Below are 20,241 nucleotides of genomic sequence, written 5' to 3' on the forward strand. Positions count from 1 at the left end.
TTGCAGATGTATTTCTATATTTTGGGCGGAACCATCCTGATTAATACGTAACATCGGTCAGTTCTACGGCTGTTCTTCGTGACTGAGTTCTGTATAGAGAATTACACTGGCAGGTAAATTGAAAAAGCTATTAACTTAATAATGGGGATTTTTCGCTTTATTATAGCAGCCTAAAGGGTAGAAGAAATGGGATTCAGAAATTAATTTCTATCTGGAACAAAGATGTTTTTTGGACTGTACTTCAGGTATTGTCTGCAGACTCATTTCTTATTAAGGTCGTAAATGAAATCTTGAATATTTCTTTATATCATTTTACACAGCCTGCAGAAAGGAATACGTGGGTTGAAGTGCACTGGGCAAATTAAATCTATTTGTATAAACTACTGCCGTGGCCATAGATAGGTTCCACTGAAGCGTGGTCATTTACAAGCCAAGGTTTGGTGTGGTTTACCCTGTAGCATTAGGGTACAGCTGCTGCAATCCGCTGTGAGCAAAGCACAGGGGCGTATATACTCATATCAATGGGCATGTGGGTATTTTTATGTTTATTAAAAAAGTATTATAAAGGCCCACTGTATTATTACATTATGGCCACAGCAGTGGGATTAGTACAGGGAAATAACTGCAATGGCCTAGATTTATAGTATTTTTCCCTAGCGGTTTATCATCCAGAAAGGATGGCCAAGAACTGGATAGCCTGATTTGGCCCAGCTTTACACAGATGCTCATGGGTAATAGAGCAAATGGAAAATCAATATATTTCCAGCAACCAAGGCAGGTGTAATGTTCTTTAACACCTTTGTTTGTAGACTTGTCTTTGATTGCAAGAAAACATGCACCGGGCACAGATCCAGGGTCGGCCCTGCAGGTACCCCCACTGGCCGTGTCCTCCACAACCCCTAGGGGCCCCCGCTGCACCCTGCTGAGCTACCCTAACACCCCTCTGCAGGGTCCCCCACCCGACGTCCTCCCCTGAGCGCATGTAAGTTTAATGCGTCAGGGGGGAAACACCATCGGCCGGGGGAGCGCCGGCAAGGGTCAGGTCTGGGCCGCCGGGGCCCACTAGGGTCCAGTCCAACCCTGCAAGAGTAGCCCAGGATATCCAGCATCCAGGGTCGGACTGGTGGGCCCCAGCCCTAGTGGACCCCGACCTTTGCCGGCGCTCCCCCTTCTGACTGTTCCTCCCCTGACGCGTTCAATTTATACGGCAGGTGGGGGCCCTGCGGGGGGGTTAGGGGGGCACCTGGGGGGGTAGGGGACACGGCTGGCTGGGGCACCTGCAGGGCCCCTGGGGCGGGAGCACCCCCCAGTCCGACCCTGCCAGCATCTGCACTGTGGCACTTTGATACCAGTGTCATAGATTCTATGGAAGGCAGCACTAAAAGGGTTAAACACAATGTAAGTCAAGTGTCCGTTTTCTTAAAAACACAACCCCACAACATGGTCACCCCCATTCTGGCTTCTTGTAACGGGATTAGAAATAAAACCGGTAGCCGCCTATTTTGTGAACTAACGTAAACATAACGTTCCACTTCCTTACTCATCTTTATTTTTCACATTCTCATTCATGACTGTATTTTATTGAAATATGTATATATAGGAAATATAGCTTCTTTTTTCAATAAAGTATTATTTTACCAAATATGTGGACAGTGTGTCATTGTGTGGTGGCAGATTTAGGAGTTAAAGGGGAACTCCACCCAAGTACGAAGCAATATACGTCAATTAAATAATATGCAGCCTTTCTGTGATGTTTAATGTAATTATATGGTTTGGAACAGTTCCCTAAGCCCCGCCCCCTGTTCCCCTGCACATGTGATGTCAACAAGGAAAGGAACATCCCAGTGCAATGCATTGTGGGTTATGTAGTTCCTGCATGCTGTCTGTAAGCTGTGTAAATGGTGTTACAATTTGTAACATCAGTGTTTGAGTCCCTCCTCCCCTGCCAGGATTTCAAATGATGCAGAAAGAGAAGAACTGGTTTGCAGCTGGATTTCAGCATATAAAATGGTATTTATTCCTACTTTTTAAGGGAACAGATTAAAGTGAGAGCAGATAGTTGTGCCTAAGAGTGGGACACAAGTGGTTTATTGATGGGTCTCTAATGGTCACGATACTGCACTTGAGTCTAGCCGATAATAAATGATGCTGAACATTAACAAGTATCTATGATTATGATTTCAAAAACACCTTGAAAACGAATTTCTATGAATTGAATGAAACATTTTTGTTTATACATTGAGTGGATTCCCTGGAGATCCTGTTTATTCCTGGGTATTTACCTTTTACATACTGGGTATGTAGGCACGCTGAAAGCAGAGCTTGCTGGGTAAGTATTTACAGCTGGTAAGTGAGTCAGATTTATTGCAAATAATCCCCACAAATGTATCCGTTTCTGCAAAATTTGTAGAAGTGTAGGGACCCTAAGATTGAAGTCCCTTTATTGAGGCTCCCCTTTAGGCAGGGATGCCAGTCAAGTCACCTTTATTTAGATGTGGTTGCCTAAAAGAGGTCTTGCTGATGTGCTTACTAAAACTATTCTTACCAGGTTAAGAGAGCTTCCCCCTGCAGTTCAGGAATGGCCACTAGGTGGAGGTGTTCTCCAGTATAAAAGGGGATGACCCACATGTGTTAGAGGTCTTCTTCCTGGGACTTTACCTCATTAAGACGTATCTACAGAAGTGAGTTTAGTTAATGAAGTTAGAACAGTTCTCTAGGAGTGAAAGGATAGAAAGGTTATTTAGTTGGGCAGCTCCGGGCCCCTACGTGGAGAACAGAGAGGTTATCACCTCCAGCCTTAGTGGCTGTAGTTTCAGGGAAACCCTACTGTAAATATTAGAAGTCACTGAGGGGTCTGAGTTATACAGGGAACTCTGAGTATCACTCATGTATTATAAGGGATAATGTACCCCCTACTGTAAATGATAAGGATATTAGCAGTCACTGAGGGGTTCTGTGCCCATATAAAGGCACAAGGCTGCAGGCTGAGTTATACAGGGAACTCTGAGTATCACTCATGTATTATAAGGGATAATGTACCCCCTACTGTAAATGATAAGGATATTAGCAGTCACTGAGGGGTTCTGTGCCCATATAAAGGCACAAGGCTGCAGGCTGAGTTATACAGGGAACCCTGAGTATCACTCATGTATTATATGGGATAATGTACCCCCTACTGTAAATGATAAGGTTATTAGCAGTCACTGAGGGGTTCTGTGCCCCCCATATAAAGGCACAAGGCTGCAGGCTGAGTTATACAGGGAACCCTGAGTATCACTCATGTATTATAAGGGATAATGTACCCCCTACTGTAAATGATAAGGATATTAGCAGTCACTGAGGGGTTCTGTGCCCATATAAAGGCACAAGGCTGCAGGCTGAGTTATACAGGGAACTCAGAGTATCACTCATGTATTATAAGGGATAATGTACCCCCTACTGTAAATGATAAGGATATTAGCAGTCACTGAGGGGTTCTGTGCCCATATAAAGGCACAAGGCTGCAGGCTGAGTTATACAGGGAACTCTGAGTATCACTCATGTATTATAAGGGATAATGTACCCCCTACTGTAAATGATAAGGATATTAGCAGTCACTGAGGGGTTCTGTGCCCATATAAAGGCACAAGGCTGCAGGCTGAGTTATACAGGGAACCCTGAGTATCACTCATGTATTATATGGGATAATGTACCCCCTACTGTAAATGATAAGGTTATTAGCAGTCACTGAGGGGTTCTGTGCCCCCCATATAAAGGCACAAGGCTGCAGGCTGAGTTATACAGGGAACCCTGAGTATCACTCATGTATTATAAGGGATAATGTACCCCCTACTGTAAATGATAAGGATATTAGCAGTCACTGAGGGGTTCTGTGCCCATATAAAGGCACAAGGCTGCAGGCTGAGTTATACAGGGAACTCAGAGTATCACTCATGTATTATAAGGGATAATGTACCCCCTACTGTAAATGATAAGGATATTAGCAGTCACTGAGGGGTTCTGTGCCCATATAAAGGCACAAGGCTGCAGGCTGAGTTATACAGGGAACTCTGAGTATCACTCATGTATTATAAGGGATAATGTACCCCCTACTGTAAATGATAAGGATATTAGCAGTCACTGAGGGGTTCTGTGCCCATATAAAGGCACAAGGCTGCAGGCTGAGTTATACAGGGAACTCTGAGTATCACTCATGTATTATAAGGGATAATGTACCCCCTACTGTAAATGATAAGGATATTAGCAGTCACTGAGGGGTTCTGTGCCCATATAAAGGCACAAGGCTGCAGGCTGAGTTATACAGGGAACTCTGAGTATCACTCATGTATTATATGGGATAATGTACCCCCTACTGTAAATGATAAGGATATTAGCAGTCACTGAGGGGTTCTGTGCCCATATAAAGGCACAAGGCTGCAGGCTGAGTTATACAGGGAACTCTGAGTATCACTCATGTATTATAAGGGATAATGTACCCCCCTACTGTAAATGATAAGGATATTAGCAGTCACTGAGGGGTTCTGTGCCCATATAAAGGCACAAGGCTGCAGGCTGAGTTATACAGGGAACTCTGAGTATCACTCATGTATTATATGGGATAATGTACCCCCTACTGTAAATGATAAGGATATTAGCAGTCACTGAGGGGTTCTGTGCCCATATAAAGGCACAAGGCTTCAGGCTGAGTTATACAGGGAACTCACTCATGTATTAGAAGTAATAATATACCCCCTACTGTAAATTATATAAGAATAAATAGAATATGATGTTAGAAGTCATAGAGGAGTTTCATGACCATATATATATATATATACAGCAACTAAAAGGAGTGGGGAGGAGGATGCCCACAAGTTCAGAAGTGAAGATTCTTTATCAATATACTCATTTCTGGGCATCTTTTCTATGGATGCGAGAAGCTGACAAGTTGTGATCATTTGCTGATTTCTTAAGCTTTTGAGACTGATCAGAGCTTCTCCATGTACAGTAAATCCCTACCCTTCCTAGTCTTTGGCTTTGAGTATTATAGAAACCTTTCCCTGAATCTCTGGCTGGAGATGTAACGACTGTCGGCACAGATCACTTTGCCTCCCCGGGGGCTAATGACGGGCTCACATTGCTGTGATTGCTACTCAGTAGTGTCTGTGCTGCCAATGCTTCAGCCGCACTCTGCAACTTGTAAAATGTTCTTTTAACACATTTTTAACCCAAAGGCACAAAGCTAGGTGTATGCACTATATGAATGTTCTTCCAGCAATTCCATCCCTTGTGCAGCAGCAGAGCCTGGAAATCTAACAATAACAGATCACATGGGCTCTATCACATAAATAAAATCACAAAAAACTCACAATCGCATCATAAAAGTCGCGGTTGCTTCAAAAAAGTTCACATGGAAACAGGACATGGAACTAAATAACATGGATCACTGTGACTGCCTGCTGTAGGAACAACATATCATGCCAAAGTTTAATGTGTTAATCAATTTATTACATATTTGTATTACACAGGACCAGACAGGCAGCTGATAAAATGAAATCGATATTATTACGTGCTAAGATATTTTGCACATTACTTTGTTGAGCAGCCGAAGAGCCAAACAGGGCACCGTGTTCTCAATAATTGCTGCAGAAATAAGGATTTATTTATAGTTTGTACGATGAAAACATAGCTGAGTGGTCACCGCGTTCATTACAGATAATTAGGGCTTAATAGACCTGTTGGCAGAACAAGGTTCAGCTGGGTACTTTGCAAATACCAATATTTCCCCGCTGCATGCACCTCATCATTCCTATTAACAAAGCATTAAGATTCTTATTCTTCCCCCTTCTGTTCAATTCTTTGTGCTCTTAGTATTCTGTACCCCTTAGTGCTCCGGCACAGATACCTGCAGGGTCAGACTGGGGCGTGAAGGGCCCACCGGGGCTCCCACCCCAGGGGCCCTGCAGGTGTCCCCTAACCGCCCCCCCCCCCCCCCGCAGGGGCCCCCCTAACCCCATAGTAACCCATCAGTGATTGGCTTTTTTCAGCCAGCTGCAAGTAGAACAATATATGCAACAATTTGATTGGTTGCTATGGGTTACTGCACATGGGCAAATTTGCCCAGTGTTCTATCTAAATTAAAGTAATCCGACTTACCCTAATTCAGAGTATCACTATACATAGCTTCAATGTACCCTAAGGGCAGGCAAAGTCACCCACATGTTATTTTGTTATATTTGTTTATACCGCCAAACAGCAGATGCAAAACTGGTCACTTATAATTGTTTGTAATGAGAAAAGAAATAAAAACATCTTCAAAAGTAAAATATTTCGACATCTGGCATCGGTATGTATCCTCGCTCCCACAACACATCTTACAGTATATACTTTTAGATACACCACCTAGTATGACACAGAATTACTATTGAATAACTCTTAAGTTCACAATACAATTATATGGGCCTCATCCCAACTGCAGAAAAGTCTACAAGTGAGCTTATTTAGAAATTGTGTAGAAATTAGAAGTGATTCCACAACAACCCCCCCCCAATATACCGTATATACTCGAGTATAAGCCGATCCAAATATAAGCCGAGGTACCTAATTTTACCTAAGAAAACTGGAAAAACTTATTGACTCGAGTATAAGCCTAGGCATCCATTTCTTTTAACACACCTGCACACTAGCTTGTGTCTGAGTAGTAAGGGCAGCGCTGGATTACTTGTCCAACTGGCCAACCATGTTATCATTTTAATTTGGGTTATTAGAAAGGAAAGGTTTGCATGTAGTACAGTGATATCCCGGCACAGAAGGAAAAAGGGGGTACATAAGGGGAATGTAGAACAGAAAGCAAAACAAGTAGAAAACCTCAACTCATACTATAACTGTAGACATTTGTGTATTCCATCGTCTTACTGTTTTGGCTTTTATTACATATTGGGGATGGAGTTATCATCATGAGTGATGGCATGGAGGGGTGGAAGGCAGCCAGGTCCTCCAGGGGGCCCATGGGTATCCACTCTCCCTTTCTAATATGTTTACTTTTGCATATTTGACTTTGGTTACTAATAGACATGCATTTTTAGGGCAGCCTGGGTCAGTGGTTTTGTTGCCCACTGAAGAGAAAGCCCTGGAGCATGTGTGTTATAAGGCTTCTGTGCAACGTGTCACATACTGCAGCCCTATTAGAGCAGAGAAAAAATCATTGGCGACTTAAGGAGCATAAAATAAGAGAAATCAAAGCCAAAGGATGAGACATGTCTCAGAATGTGTCCGGCCGAATGTGCGATCCCACTGAGGCATAATGTCCATTTTCATATTGATGAACTGTCAGGTGCAAAAAATGGCATGAACTTATAAATAAAGCAAGACCTATGCATTCCCCCTTGCACCGTTTGAGGAGAGCCAGCTCGGCAGATAAGAGTTTAGCTGAGTGTTAATGACCATTAAACTCTTATCTGCCGAGCTGGCTCTCCTGGTAACCATAGATATCAGAATGCCTCAAACGGTGCAAGGGAGAATGCATAGGTCTTGCTTTATTCATTAAACAGCTCATTTAAATGAAAGTTCTTTTACCACGGAGACAACAATCCGCAATTTTATGAAAAACGGCAGCCAGTAGTACCTTGCTACAGCCATCGGACGCATTCCGGCATTCGGCGAACACGTGTCATGTTGCGCTCTGCGTGACGCGCGTGAGTGAATGCTTTAGCCGTGCTCGCTGGCTATAGCAAGGTATTACGGGCTGCCTTTGCAGAGAGGGGGTCGCAGAGTAACCGCATGTACACGCGTCGGCCGGGGGGGGGGGCGTGCGGCTACGCACTTGGGCATCGTTACATCAGCATCTACCGTATATACCCGAATATAAGCCGAGGATTACTTTTTAAGCTCTTTTTTAGGGCTGAAAATCTCGGCTTATACTCGAGTATATACGGTACTCCTCCCCTTGCTTCCTATTGGCCACTAGTGAGTGCAACACCCAGACCAACCTCCTCCTGCAAAGGAATATCCCACTACTCTAAGAAAGATTTATAAATATTACGAAAATTCAAAAATACTTGAAAACTAAAATCTGGAACGTGTGTGAATATCAGAATAAAAAGCTGAAACTTGAAAAACTTAATTCTTCCTTCATTATGAATGGGGCTGCCAAATTTCAAATTTATCTTGAAAACTCAAATGGGAAACAGCTTGAAATTAGAAATGACAACTCCCATTGACTTGCCCCCTAAGATCCCACCTACCATTCCAATAAATCTAAGATCCCACCTACCATTCCAATAAATCTAAGATCCCACCTACCATTACAATAAATCTAAGATCCCACCTACCATTCCAATAAATCTAAGATCCCACCTACCATTCCAATAAATCTAAGATCCCACCTACCATTACAATAAATCTAAGATCCCACCTACCATTACAATAAATCTAAGATCCCACCTACCATTCCAATAAATCTAAGATCCCACCTACCATTCCAATAAATCTAAGATCCCACCTACCATTACAATAAATCTAAGATCCCACCTACCATTCCAATAAATCTAAGATCCCACCTACCATTACAATAAATCTAAGATCCCAAGTACCATTACAATAAATCTAAGATCCCAAGTACCATTACAATAAATCTAAGATCCCATCTACCATTACAATAAATCTAAGATCCCACCTACCATTACAATAAATCTAAGATCCCACCTACCATTACAATAAATCTAAGATCCCACCTACCATTACAATAAATCTAAGATCCCACCTACCATTACAATAAATCTAAGATCCCACCTACCATTACAATAAATCTAAGATCCCACCTACCATTACAATAAATCTAAGATCCCACCTACCATTACAATAAATCTAAGATCCCACCTACCATTACAATACCGGGGAATATCCAGTTCGCTATGGTCCCCAGCATTCCCCCAGACTTTAATATAAATGGAAAGACATGAGATGGAATTCCAGCTATAGAGATAAAATAATTCAATAATACCTTTGCCAGTACAGCTACTGAATTTTCTTCAATTTATAAAAACATAACTAGGGGTAAGTAACTGAAAAGCTAATAAGAACCAGTGAGAACACAGAATTAATTGGCTTAGTTACTACATCTGTCATCTCATTTAACTGTGTGAAAGTTAAATATTTTGCAAAAACAGGTTAATGGGGAATGGATCATTCCCTCCAGTGATCCCAGTGCCTTGCATGTCCCAATAAGATATAATACCACGCCTCTGTATTATCTTTTGGTTGCCGTTACTATGGCAATGGGTGGCGAGGGCAGCGTGACACAAGTCAGAACTGCTCGGATGTTTTCAGTCCTTCATCTCGGCAGAGTCTGGCTATAGCCGTAACAGTGATATTGCCTGGAAACAAACAGAACACATTGAAAGAAAAGTTCCCTGAACAAAATTCTACTCACACAGAAGAATACGGGGAATCAAACTCCTTGGAAACTGCTGATAGAAACTTATTGTCTCTCTAAGGAGGGGGGTCTGAATCAGTATTATTCATTTAAAAACATTTTAGGCACGACTAGGCTACCAACCATTGACTTTCCATGAGATATTACAGTCACTGGGAGACAGTGTGTGATGAGACAGCCCAGGCCACTGGAGGAGAGTGCAGGGAGGGGGATATGATGATGAGGTTAGACTGGTTAGACTTCGGGATATAGGGAAGCGGCCCAGAAATTACATAGCATGAAAAGTAACTTGAGTTGGTGCCATTTTGCCTTAACCCAGCCCATAGGATAACCAAGAGCCCATAGGATAGCCAAGAGCCCATAGGATAGCCAAGAGCCCATAGGATAGCCAAGAGCCACATTTAAATTTAAAAAGAATTGAGGAGCAAGACAAGCATGCCAAAGGTTCCTGGGCTGTGATTGGCTATTACTAGCCCCTATGCGGTCTAATAGCCTACAGGGGGCTCTGTTTGGTGCACCACATGGTTCTGATGCAACTACAACTTGCCTCCAAGCCAGGAATTCAAAAATAACTTACTACCTACTTTGAGGCCACTGGGAGTTGGTGAGCAACATGTTGCTATTGAGTCGCTGGTTGGGGATGATAGAGCTAACCTGTTGAGGTTGGGTAGCTAGCATGATAGGCAGCCTACTGTAAGGAGCACCAGGAGACCAGAATGCGTTCTTACCTCTAGGTGCCAGTCCCCGAGCTCTCCTGCTTTGCAGTGTTCCGACATGGTGCGTGTGCTGCTCACCGCGTGGACATCACTTTGGCATGATATTCAAAATTAATTCTTCTTTGTTTTAGCACCCAAGCTGGTTCAGTAGTTCCCTGCCCTTGCTAAAGCCCTATTTCTGTTTGCTATACCTGGTTTTTACTAATTTCCTGACTTAAAGGAGGCCATACACAGGCCGATTGTAGCTGCTGATATCGGTCCCTTGGACCGATTCGACAGCTAATCAGCCTGTCTAGGGGCAGGAACGAGGGGCATGCCCGACCGATATTTGAAATTGGGCAGATATCGATCGCCAGGTTAAAAGATTCAGTCGGATCGGGGACCGCATGGGCTCATTCATGTGGTCCTCGAACCGACTGCCCCATTGCCGCCATTATAATTTGATCGTTTGGCCCCAGGGCCAAACATGTTCCCCGATATCGCCCACCTGTAGGTGGGGATATCAGGAGAAGATCTGCTCGCTTGGTGACCTCACCTTCATGTGTATGGGCACCTTTACAAATCTTTGCTGCCTGCCATTGACCATTTGCCTGACTTTGACCTTGCCTTTGCCTCATCCTTTTGGCACCGCAATTTCTGATTAACCTTGGCCGTGTGTAGGATCCTTGTCAACTCTGCCGCAGAGCGTTCAGGGCCCCCAAAGGGCATCGGTGAATATTGGGGTCGGCAGGGCTCTCCTATAAACCTAAGGTTAGTTCTGCCAGTTTACAGGCTCCTCTACATTACAGTCCGTAAGATGTAGAATTGAATCCCAAAGCCTGAATCCCACTTTAGGTAATGAATATAGAAAGGGAAGGTATTTTGGTATAAAATGGGGGGTATTATTGACAAGGATTTAAGGGCTGCCTCCTTGACACTTTTTCCAGTTGTGTTTTTAGTCTTTTCTATGCTGCTTTTATTTCAGACTTCCTGCCCTCAATCATTCCATAGCACCTCCCATAGCCCTCCTATTTTGTTAATATCTCCATACGAGAGGTAACAGAGGGGTATGGCCTAGGGACTCAGGGTGTGGGGTTTAACATCTCTGGGGATGTGACTAGCCAAACAAGCCCGTCATTCCCCTAAGACACTGCACTAAAGATACAACTGCGCTCCTCTAACTCATTGTTCAAGGTACAGTGAAAATATCTGCAAATGTAAAATTCTAAAATAAATGAGCACTGACTTCTAACCCCAACAACCCTTAATCATCAGGTGGATCTACAACATAAATTCTCCAAGGACTGGTTGGTCGCTATTGGTTACTACACCATGTCAAAATTAGAGGCAGATTCATAAAAAATGTATTAATCCAATTGGCTGAATCTTGCCACCCAATGGTATCAAAGATACGCAAATGCAGCAGGAGAGGGAAGGCATATACAGTAACTAGTTCAATGTTAATCTCCTGTTTGGACAGAATGCAAGTTGGTACCAACAATCCCTTCCAAAGAGAGAGCAGAGAGCAGAGGAGAGAGAGTTTTAGCAGCGCTGATCTTGGTCTGTAGCTTAAAAACTGAACATTTCAAATATTAAAGATGTTTTTTTTCAGACAAGGGCTGAAATTTAGACTACTGTCTGAAGGTGAACATCCCCTTTAAACTCATTTATTTGGAATTCTGGAGTAAGCCCTAAAACCAATACTCGAGAAAACGTGTTGGGTTGTACACAGTTCTGGTGTTCAAAAATAGCTGAGGGACCGTAGGTCACACATACATACTTTATGTACATGCAGGGGGCTGCTAAGTGTGTTTGCTATGGGCCCTATATCAGCTGCTGTGTTTATTCAGTATGTAGCATTCAGGGTCGGACTGGGCCGCCGGGACACCGGGAAAAATCCTGGTGGGCCCCGGCCCTAGTGAGCCCCAGTGGCCCAGTCCAACCTTTGCCGGCGCTCCCCCTTCTGACTGTTCCTCCCCTGACGCGTTCAATTTATACGCGCTCGGGGAGGGCATCAGGTGGGAGCCCTATGGGGGGGTTAGGGGGGCCCTGCGGGGTGGGTTAGGGGGGCCCCTGGGGTGGTAGGGGACATGGCTGGCTGGGGCACCTGCAGGGCCCCTGGGGAGGGAGTTACAAATGCAGCCCAATAAATATTTGCAGAGTTACAAATGCAGCCCAATATATTTTTGCAGAGTTACAAATGCAGCCCAATAAATATTTGCAGAGTTACAAATGCAGCCCAATAAATATTTGCAGAGTTACAAATGCAGCCCAATATATTTTTGCAGAGTTACAAATGCAGCCCAATATATTTTTGCAGAGTTACAAATGCAGCCCAATAAATATTTGCAGAGTTACAAATGCAGCCCAATATATTTTTGCAGAGTTACAAATGCAGCCCAATAAATATTTGCAGAGTTACAAATGCAGCCCAATAAATATTTGCAGAGTTACAAATGCAGCCCAATATATTTTTGCAGAGTTACAAATGCAGCCCAATATATTTTTGCAGAGTTACAAATGCAGCCCAATAAATATTTGCAGAGTTACAAATGCAGCCCAATATATTTTTGCAGAGTTACAAATGCAGCCCAATATATTTTTGCAGAGTTACAAATGCAGCCCAATAAATATTTGCAGAGTTACAAATGCAGCCCAATAAATATTTGCAGAGTTACAAATGCAGCCCAATAAATATTTGCAGAGTTACAAATGCAGCCCAATAAATATTTGCAGAGTTACAAATGCAGCCCAATATATTTTTGCAGAGTTACAAATGCAGCCCAATAACTATGACGGTAATGGGACAGTTCCTAGAGGTTTCACACACAAAGCTTGAGGAGAAGACATTACTTATAAATAGATACTGCTCATTTAGCAAGCCTTTTATGTATCAGATATTACATTAAGAAGAGCATAGACGCATGGGAACAGCGGGCTGCCTGCGTGACTCGCCTGAAATTGCACTAATTCTCACATTCTCTTGTTCTTTCATTACCTTTTTTTATTATTTTTGCGCTTTTTGGAATAATATGGTGTCAGGTTGTTCCTCTGTAGGCAGTTTGTAATGTGCATGTTAATACACTTATTGTAAATCAGACACAATTGAATGGAAGTCTTTCTGGCTTCATTTCCAGCCCTTGGAGTGCGAGTGAAGTGTGAGACCAATACATTTGATGCAAGTGTGCGCTCGATGTACAGAAGTGCATGGAGTGCATTTTGCTGCAAGTACAGGGTCGGACTCGAGGTGTAGGGCCCCACACCTCCCTACAGGACCCCTGCTGTGGTCCCCACACACACACCCCCGCCACCTCCAACCCCCTCGCCCAAGCGCGTATACTTAGGCGTGTTGGGAGAGGGGTACCTGCAGGCCACAGAGCGCCAAGCAGGCATCGCTTCTGACCCGGGCCCAGCAGGTATTCTTCCCAGTGTCCTGTCGGTCCAGTCCGACACTGCTCAAGTAGCTCTAATAAAAGTGGTTTTATGTGCAACTGACAGCTAGAAGAGTGCAGACGTACCTGAGCCCTCTTAAAGGGGCCATTCACCTTTGAGTTAAATTTTAGTATGATGTAAAGAGTAATATTCTGAGACAATTGAACTTTTTTTCATTATTTGTGTTTTTTTAATTATTTTACTCTTAGTTCAGCAACAGTTCTCCAGTTTGGAATTTCACCAATTGTCTGGTTGCTAGGCTTCAAATTACCTTAGCAGCCAGCTGATTTATTTATAGGAGAGGACCTGAATAGAAATTTAAGCAATAAAAACTAACAATAATTGTAGCCGCACAGAGCATTTGTTTTTCGGCTGCCGGGGTCAGCGACCCCCAATTCAAAGCTACATAATTCAAAAAAAATAAATAATGAAGACCAATGAAAAAGTTGCTTAGAACTGGCCATTCTATAACTTAACGTAAAGGTGACCCACTTTGTTAAGTGCACTAGAAATGGCCAGAACAGCCAATATCTAATCCAAACCAACACTTTGGGGGCCATTTACTAACTGTCAGATTTTTTTTATCGGATTCTTTTAGCACTAAAAATCACTGAAAAAAACGTATGACTTTTTTTGACAGAACTTCGAATCCGAAAATACTTCTTCTAAAATTTGTTAAGGTCATGTAGAAGTCAGATATCCCTTCCCTTTCCTAGAAGAACTTTCTTTGCTTCGAAATTGAGGTCAGACATCCATGGAAATGAGGTTATTCAAAATTAATTTTCAGCTGACTGTACCCAGAAAGTTGCTAAAATAACTGCTAATACCTGGAAAACTTGTAAAAGCAGTAAGCAATGTTACATTGTAGGGGTTCAGATGTTCAGATATCTTGTATATCCTTTTCTTTAAAGGTGCCCATACACGGGCCGATTCTAGCTGCTGATAAGGGACCCTTAGACAGATTCGGCAGCTAATCGGCCCGTGTATGGGCACTACCGACGGGCCTACCCAACCGATATCTGGCCTGAAATAGGCCAGATCTTGATTGGGCAAGTTTAAAAATTTAGTCAGATCGGGAACCGCATCGGCTTGTTGATGCAGTCCCCGAACCAACGGATGCCTATACCCGTCATTCTAATTCGATCGTTAGCCCAATATGATCGTTAACCCGATATCGCCCACCCGTAGGTGGGGATATCGGGAGGAGATCTGCTCGCTTGGTGACCTCTCCAAGTGAACGGAGCTTAGCATGTATGGCCACCGTTAGATTAAGGACAGAGTTTTAAGCAGCCAACACCCAATAACATTGTTCTGTTCCAAGATATTTAGAATGGGAACATGGTTTGAGGCCACTGGGAGCAACATCAAAAGGGGTGTTGCTCACAAGGTAAAGGTTGGGGATAGGGGTACAGAATAAGTCACAGTAAGAGTTGTGCCCCCTACTCCAGAATTTTCTTGCAGATGGGTGAAACACATATAAAGTTTTCTTTACCCACTTGTCCCACCCTGAGTACAATGATGTTACACAGCCCGTGGTTCTGGGCTACTGTGCAACTTGTGGACCTAGGATAGTGAGCCGCTGTGGTCAGTGGGGCCCAGTGTAACACTAGGAAGATGTTAGAGCGAAAAGTAACAAAGAGGAGTATAGGTTCAATGAGATATTGTCCTTTGTGGGGAATGTGTATGCACTAACAGGACCAGCACCCAGAAGCACTCACCTGGGGAGGAACCACATTAGTCACAAGTGGAAACACAATGTTTCAGGGGCGTACCCCTACATCAGCTGTCAGACATGCCCCTGAAACATTGTGGTTCCCAACAAGCCACACGGGAACATCCCCAGCAAGTGCTTCCGTGTGTTAGTCCTGTTTGTGCATAGACATTGTGGAGGTTGCCGTTTTCTCCCACTTTGGGAGCAGATTGTTAGGGTAAGATAAAAATAGGTGTGCTGGGTGGGCACTAAGTAGTGTTGGTAGAAGTGCACCAGGAGGATGCAGGGCTCCAAGCCTAACTACAATTTGGGCTGGAGAACAAAGAGCTTCAGCAGGCACCCAACTCCCCAGGCACTGGCTTCCCCGGACACCTTATTCAATTCTGTAAGAGTTAATCACAGCAGAACAGTTTTTTCCATTATTTCTTCTGGTTGCCATTTAGCCTTTTGCATTAGTAAGTATAACCCCAAAGGTGGCTTTACAGAGTCCATATGTTCCTCCCTAGAGATCCCTCTATTCTCCCCTACACATAGGATGAAGTACCATCAGTACCATCAGTGAGAGATGGCAGTTGGAAGAGTTTGTAGAACGTTGCTATGTTGGTGGGACATGTTGAGGACAGGGTTTAATTTGGGGTGGATCTTGGAGATATTATAAAGTAAAATACAAATGGTTTTTTGCACAGAGCGTCTAGATAAACCGTGATGTTTGGGGCAAATAGTAAGGAGTAGGGTGTCATAGGGAAAAGATGGGTCAAGTGTTAGATGAGAACAAAGCATTTCTGTTATAACTGATTATTGTGCTACTGGGGACCTAATTAAGAACAGGCCTCAGACTGGGAAAGTTCCAGAAGCTACGGATACACTATACATGTTGGTAAGAGTTGGAGTAAGGGGCGTTTGTTATTGGAAGTTAGGTAGGAAGTGCTTGTGAGTAGTGCTCCATGGGGGGCTCAGGGTGGGGGGCTCTGGGATAGAGCTAGGAACTGGGGTACAGTAAGAACCCCCTGTCAGTGTCAGCACTCAGGAGAAGGGGTACAGAACAAACAAGGGGATAAGTATGAGCATTAGGGAAGGGTGAGGCTCCCAGAAAGTGTCCATGGGGATTAACAATGGGGTATTTGAGTAGCAGCTGAAAAGAAAATAAAGCAGCAGTAAATATAAAGGACAACAGGGAGAATGTTATGGGGGGCATAGCAAGACTGGGGGCTGAGTGAGGCTGAGCTGGTAAATAAGTGGAGACATGGAGGCAGAGTGAATGGGAAGGGTACTGGGTAGGGAACTGGCTTAGTGTGGGTGCCAAGGAAATGTAATGTAATAAGGAGTGTGGGGAGAATGGAGCCCAGGAACAGACTGGGGGGAGAGAGTGCAGCACAGGGTGAGTGCGTGTCAGTAGAGAGGCGCACAGACAGAGTGGGGGGGAGAGGAGCTCAGGGAGAGTGCGTGTCTGTGGGGAGGAGAGCAACACAGAGTGCGTGTCCGTGGGGAGGAGAGCAACACAAAGTGCGTGTCCGTGGGGAGGAGAGGCGCGCCGGGAGAGTGGGCAGAGAGGGCTCAGCTGGCACCCTGGCGCTCCGTAGCGCTCACTGACCTGCCTATAATCCAGTCGCACTCACAGCTAGGGGAGATCTATACAGTCGCACAGCCCGCCCATGAGAGAACTTCCAACAGACACCGCTGGGCACATTACTGAGAGGAGTTTGAGCTGCTGCGACTTGTTGCGCTTACTGAGCGCAGGGCGAGAGGGCGCAGCGCTATGAGCTCCCAACTGACTGGCTCCGCTTTGTAGGGACCTATAAGCCCCCTGACACTATGGAGGAGACAGGGCAGAGATCTGGAACCAGTTCCGAACCCCCCGGGCAGCAGGTACCGGTACTACTCCCCCAGCAGCCCCCGGAGCCAGGGGACACCCCATTGGGCAGCCTTCTGTACCAGAGACCCGGACATGGCAGCTCCTATCACAAAGGGGAAGGTCCTTCATCTCCTGATAACAATGAGTTGGAGGATGTGCTGGACTCTCTCCTGGACTCCTCAGTCTCCTCTCACCTCCACCCATGGACTCATTTTGCTGCCCCTGAGGTACCTACCCTGATAGTAACCCCTCACATGTGTCCCTCTGACAAGACTAAAGCTCTCACTACTTTCCCTGAGGAGACCAGCCTTTGGGCTGAACCAACACTAGGAGAAAGGAAAGAACTTGGAGACTCTGTGCCCCCAGGCTCTTTGGAAGAGACCAAAGGACTGAATTCCCCAGTGGCCATGGATAGTGATGAACCTGTTACATCTATCCTGCCTCTATTGCCCCCAGAACTGAACCTGACCAACATGCCTATCCTGCCACTAAACCCAGCGTACCTGGCAGCTAGGGCTCGTCAGATTCTGGGCTTTGAAGAAAGTGGCCAAAGGTCTTCTCCTGACACTTCCCAAACTTCAATTCCATATACAAATCTTCAGTCCAACATGAAACAAAGTTCTTATTTTCACCCTGAATTACCACCAGATTCCAGAATTAAAAAGGAAAGTTCAGTCGTCTCTCTGTACAAAGGCAAAGAAAGCTCATTGTGTCAGGATTATGGATCATCTCCCCGGAATCCTTCAACTCCTGATCCGCTTCCTTCCTTGGATTTCATTCTGTACAAAAATGATCCTACGTGTGACTATGACAGTTGTGGGGCTTCTCATGGGAACGAAGGTGGGGACCCAGGCCGAGTTCTGCCCTCAACCTCAGCCCAAACCATCTACCAGCCCTTGGGCCTCAATGGCCACCAACATGTTTCTTACCAACCAGCACTAATGAAAGAGACGTATTTACCTGAAATCCCGCTCCCCTATGTGCCGTATATCAGGTAAGTTCCATCTTGCAAAGCTGATGAAATGTTGTAATAAATGTTCTGCACAGCACATATACAATTATATCTGAAGAGCACACAGGATAGTGGGTTTGAGTTCATGTACTCAGCAATTTTAGGGTTAAAGAGAGAAGCCATTGGCTCTGGGAAGGAAGGTCCATCTTAGCCAGAAATACCCTTGGTAGATAAGTTATATGTGAATTGTACGAGATATCTTACCAGGGAATTCTTTATCCAAAGAACTCCAAATTACTGGAAAGCCGTGTCCCACAGAGCCCATAGTAAGTACAGGTATGGGACCCATTATCCAGAATGCTTGAGACCTGGGGTTTTCCTTATAAGGGGTCTTTCCGTAATTCAGATCTCCTACCTTAAGTTTGCTAAAAAAAAAATAAAATGATTTAAACTGTAATTAAACCCACTAGGATTGTTCTGCCCCCAATAAGGGGTAATTATATCTTAGTTGGGATCAAGTACAGGTACTGTTTTATTATTACAGAGAAAAGGGAATCATTTAACCATGAAATAAACCCAATAGGGCTGTTCTGCCCCAATAAGGGGTAATTATATCTTAGTTGGGATCAAGTACAGGTACTGTTTTATTATTACAGAGAAAAGGGAATCATTTAACCATTAAATAAACCCAATAGGACTGTTCTGCCCCAATAAGGGGTAATTATATCTTAGTTGGGATCAAGTACAGGTACTGTTTTATTATTACAGAGAAAAGGGAATCATTTAACCATTAAATAAACCCAATAGGGCTGTTCTGCCCCCAATAAGGGGCAATTATATCTTAGTTGGGATCAAGTACAGGTACTGTTTTATTATTACAGAGGAAAAGGAAATCATTTTTAAAAATGTGAATTATTTGATTAAAATGGAGTCTATGGGATATATCCTTTCTGTAATTCAGACCTTTCTGGATAATGGTTTTCTGGATGAGGGGCCTGATATCTGTAAATAATTTTTAAAAATGATTTCCTTTTTCGCTGTTATAATAAAACAGTACCTGTACTTGATCCCAACTAAGATATAATTACCCCTTATTGGGGGCAGAACAGCCCTATTGGGTTTATTTCATGGTTAAATGATTCCCTTTTCTCTGTAATAATAAAACAGTACCTGTACTTGATCCCAACTAAGATATAATTACCCCTTATTGGGGGCAGAACAGCCCTATTGGGTTTATTTCATGGTTAAATGATTCCCTTTTCTCTGTAATAATAAAACAGTACCTGTACTTGATGGCAAGTAATCTGCATAAATCCATATTGGTGGAAAAACAATCCTATTTAGTTTAATGAATGCATACTTTTTTAGTAGCCTTAAGATATAGTGATCCAAATTCGTTCCGAACATTCCGAACAGTTTAATGCCGATTCCGCTGGCAGTAAAGCAGTTAATGCTATTAATGAAATTGTTCTGGAAGAGCTTTCCAAGAAGGTGTCTGGAGTTTTGAAATCATAAAGAATTGCGTTACGGTGAAGCTAAACCCAAAGGTCAGGGGTTAGTAAAATATTAGGAAGCGTATTCATAATCATAACTGTGAGAAGGTGTGTTTTATTGGTTTGTGTCTTTGGGCACCGGGCTCCCCCCATTGACATATTTGCATCTTGCAATGTCCTGCCCGGCCCTTGGAATCCCCCCCTGTAATTGGGGTAATAGGACATGGGGAATATTCTGGTACTAGAGACACACAGTATTGGAAGACCTTGTTCTACTTCTATTAATAAGTCAGTTCACTTAGCCAGGGCCGGACCCAGCAGAGGACAGATATCACATGAACATTAAGTGAAAAATTACACTTTAGCCTGTCGGAGACAGTAGCAACCAAATTAGCTGTAATATTTCCCCAGTAAGTCTCGAACCTGGCATTTTAACTGCTGCATTGTTGCTTGTGTTTGTTATGGTAGCAATGAGAGTCTCTGAGTCCTTATACCTGTCCTTTGAATTTAATCTATAAGGGGCTGTTCACCTTTGAGTTAACTTTTATTAAGAATGATATTGAATGAGAATGATAATTCTGAGACAACTTGCAATTGGTCTTCATTTGTGGTTTTTTAGTTATTTCGGTTTAGTTTTTAGTTCAGGAGCTCTCCGGTTAGGCGTTTCAGCAGCTGTTTGGTTGCTAGAGTCAAGTTA

The 20,241-nt window shown here is 43.7% G+C and overlaps 1 protein-coding gene across 1 annotated transcript in view; it reads left to right on the top strand.

Moving 5' to 3' along the window:
- The first annotated feature begins 16,727 nt into the window (after positions 1-16,727).
- The window catches only part of pgr (progesterone receptor), a 43,199-nt gene continuing 39,685 nt past the window's right edge, over positions 16,728-20,241 (top strand). Inside the window, exon 1 of the mRNA XM_002935571.5 lies at positions 16,728-18,093. Within this exon, the coding sequence (XP_002935617.1) occupies positions 17,060-18,093 (1,034 nt within the window). The 5' untranslated portion in view covers positions 16,728-17,059. The remainder of the gene's footprint in view (positions 18,094-20,241) is intronic.

Source organism: Xenopus tropicalis, chromosome 2 (genome assembly GCF_000004195.4).
Source record: "Xenopus tropicalis strain Nigerian chromosome 2, UCB_Xtro_10.0, whole genome shotgun sequence".
In the NCBI taxonomy this organism is placed as follows: domain Eukaryota; kingdom Metazoa; phylum Chordata; class Amphibia; order Anura; family Pipidae; genus Xenopus; species Xenopus tropicalis.